General features: G+C 48.1%; 1 protein-coding gene across 1 annotated transcript; it reads left to right on the top strand.

Annotated features, from left to right (window-relative positions):
• Positions 1 to 1,886: 1,886 nt before the first annotated feature.
• On the top strand, positions 1,887 to 2,810 carry LOC137655242 (uncharacterized). Its single transcript, XM_068389127.1, has one exon. The coding sequence runs from the start codon at positions 1,887 to 1,889 to the stop codon at positions 2,808 to 2,810; it is 924 nt and encodes a 307-aa protein (XP_068245228.1).

Raw genomic sequence — 2,810 nt, 5'->3', positions numbered from 1 at the left:
TACCAGGAGACAATATGAGTCATCATGGAGGAAGTGGGTGTCCTTTGTCAAGGCGAAGAATCCACAAAAGATCTCGACAGACTTCTGCTTATCATTCTTCATCCACCTCCATGGTCAAGGTTTAGCAGCCAACACAATTTCAACGTGTAAGTCCGCCTTGACGAGACCTATTCTATATGCCTTCCAGGTCGACCTCTCTAATGACATTTTTAACAAAATTCCGAAGGCCTGCGCTAGGCTCAGACCATCAGCACCTCCGAAACCCATTTCATGGTCTTTGGATAAGGTTTTTCATTTTGCTTCGATGATGAATAATGAGGACTGGACTCTCAGAGCCCTCGCAGAGGTCACAGACGAAAAGAACGAGACGCAGATGCACCTTATTGCCTGTCTCGATAAAGCCGTGAGAGATGGGACCGTCGAACTCTCCGCCCTTTTCACGGCAGGAGTTATTAAGAAGAGATCTATGCTGTGTTCTTTCCTGTCGTCAGAATTGACTTTCACTCAGAAATCATCTCTTCCCTTCTGATGTAGTGAAGCACTTGTCGGCAGCTCTTGCGCAACAAGCGACGCAAGACCTTATTACCAGGACTGCCAAGAAAGTCCTCCCGGCTAGCTTTTTAGCGAGAAAGCAGAAGGAAGCTCCTCCCACACGCCAGCCCTTTCGTGGGAGGGCCCTTTCGAGAGGAAATCAGAGAATTTCTGCTGGAGGACAACCTCGTAAATTTACAAAGCAGCAACCAAAGACAAGAAAGTGAGCCCTACAACCTCCAGACACAAGTGGGAGCCAGGTTATCCCACTATTGGCAAGAGTGGAGCCAAAGGGGAGCGGACGACTGGACAGTCGATGTCTTGAAGGAGGGTTACAAGATCCCCTTCCTAAGAAGGCCTCCTCTTTCATCAGAGCCTTTAGAGTTGACAGTGACATACTCGGGGAGCAAGGCAGCAGCTCTTCAAGAGCAGGTCATCCAGATGCTGTCAAAAGCAGCGATAGAAGTAGCAGAGGACCCCTCTTCGGAGGGATTTTACAACAGACTTTTTCTAGTTCCAAAGAACTGGGGGGGTTGGAGACCCGTTCTGGACGTAAGTCCTCTGAACAAGTTTGTAAGCAAAGTCAAATTTGCTATGGAGACATCTGCGTCAGTCCTAGCAGGCACCAGACAAGGAGACTGGATGGTGTCGATAGACCTGCAGGACGCGTATTTTCACGTCCCAATTCACCCGAACTACAGAAAATTTCTGAGATTCATTTACCACGCAACTACTTAATCAGTTCAAAGCACTTTGTTTTGGACTGAGCACGGCTCCCTACGTTTTCACTCGAGTGGTTTCCAACGTGGCTCGCTGGCTACATCTAAAAGGGGTACGGATTTCAATGTACCTGGACGACTGGCTAATCAGAACCAGGTCGCAAGAAAAGTGTCCGGAGGATCTTCAAGTGACAATGTCCATGACGCAACAGCTAGGTCTGGTTGTAAATCTGGCCAAATCACAACTGACACCTTCACAAAACATCATCTATTTGGGGATGAGGATTCAATCAGTGGTTTTTCTGGCTTTTCCAGCCCCAAAACGCATTCTAGAATGCCTAAGAAAGGTGAAGCACTTCCTAGACAGAAGGACCTGCTCAGTGAGAGAATGGATGAGTCTGCTGGGTACCCTCTCCTCGATCGAACAATTTGTATCCCTGGGAAGACTTCATTTGCGTCTACTACAATTCCATCTATCAAGATATTGGACAAGAGACTAAGGCCTAGAGACGGATTCCGATTCCTCTGGTGATCAGGAATCAGTTGAGTTGGTGGGACGATCCCAACAAACTCCTAGAAGGCCTCAAACTTCAACAGAAGAACCCTGACCTAGTGTTGTATTCAGACGTATCAGACATGGGGTGGGGTGCAACACTGGGGAAGGGCGAGATCTCGGGTCTGTGGAAAAGTTATCAGAAGGAATGGCATATAAACGTCAAAGAACTAGTGGCCATTCATCTAGCACTAATGCACTTCCAGAAGGAAGTCCAGGGCAAGTTAGTTCAGGTCAACACAGACAACAACACAGCATTGGCCTACATCAGGAAACAGGGAGGCACTCGTTCAGATTCCCTTTATGAGGCAGCGAAAGATCTCCTACTGTGGGCGAAAGCGAGGAATATAACCGTGATAACACGCTTCATAGAGGGGGAGAAGAACGTCAGGGTGGATCTTCTCAGCAGAGGAAGACAAGTTCTCACAACAGAATGGACCCTACATGACGAGGTGTGCAGCAGGCTTTGGATTCTGTGGGGAGAACCCTCAATAGACCTCTTCGTGACCCAGAAAACAAAGAGGTTACCAGTTTATTACTCTCCAGTCCCAAACCAGGAAGCAGTGGCAGTGGACGCCTTTCTCATGGAGTGGGAAGGACTAGACATGTACGCTTTTCCCCCATTCAAGATCCTAGACAGAGTTTTGAAAAAGTTCAGAGAGTCGAACAACGCCCGCATGACCCTGATAGCTCCGTTTTGGCCCATGAGACCTTGGATTGGAGAAGTGATGGAGTGGCTGGTAGACACCCCCAGAGCGTTGCCATGTCGGAACGATCTACTCAGACAGCCACACATAGAGAGGTGCCATCAAAATCTCCTTGCTCTCAATCTAACTGCCTTTCGACTATCGAAAAGCTGGCAAGAGCGAAGGGCTTTTCGAGGGAAGCTGCAAGAGCTATCGCGAGAGCTAGGAGGACATCCACAATTAAGGTATACCAATCTAAGTGGGACGTGTTTAGAGAATGGTGCAGGATTAGCAACTTTTCCTCTTCTAGTACTTCTCTAA

The sequence above is a fragment of the Palaemon carinicauda genome, chromosome 16 (genome assembly GCF_036898095.1).
Source record: "Palaemon carinicauda isolate YSFRI2023 chromosome 16, ASM3689809v2, whole genome shotgun sequence".
NCBI classification, from domain to species: Eukaryota; Metazoa; Arthropoda; class Malacostraca; order Decapoda; family Palaemonidae; genus Palaemon; species Palaemon carinicauda.
Note: the sequence above shows the minus strand (reverse complement) of the source record. Positions and strands in the feature narration are given on the sequence as shown.

What these genes read in the sequence shown, in the direction of transcription:
- LOC137655242 (XM_068389127.1), top strand. Translation starts at nt 1,887, where the DNA reads ATGGGGTGGGGTGCAACACTGGGGAAGGGCGAGATCTCGGGTCTGTGG.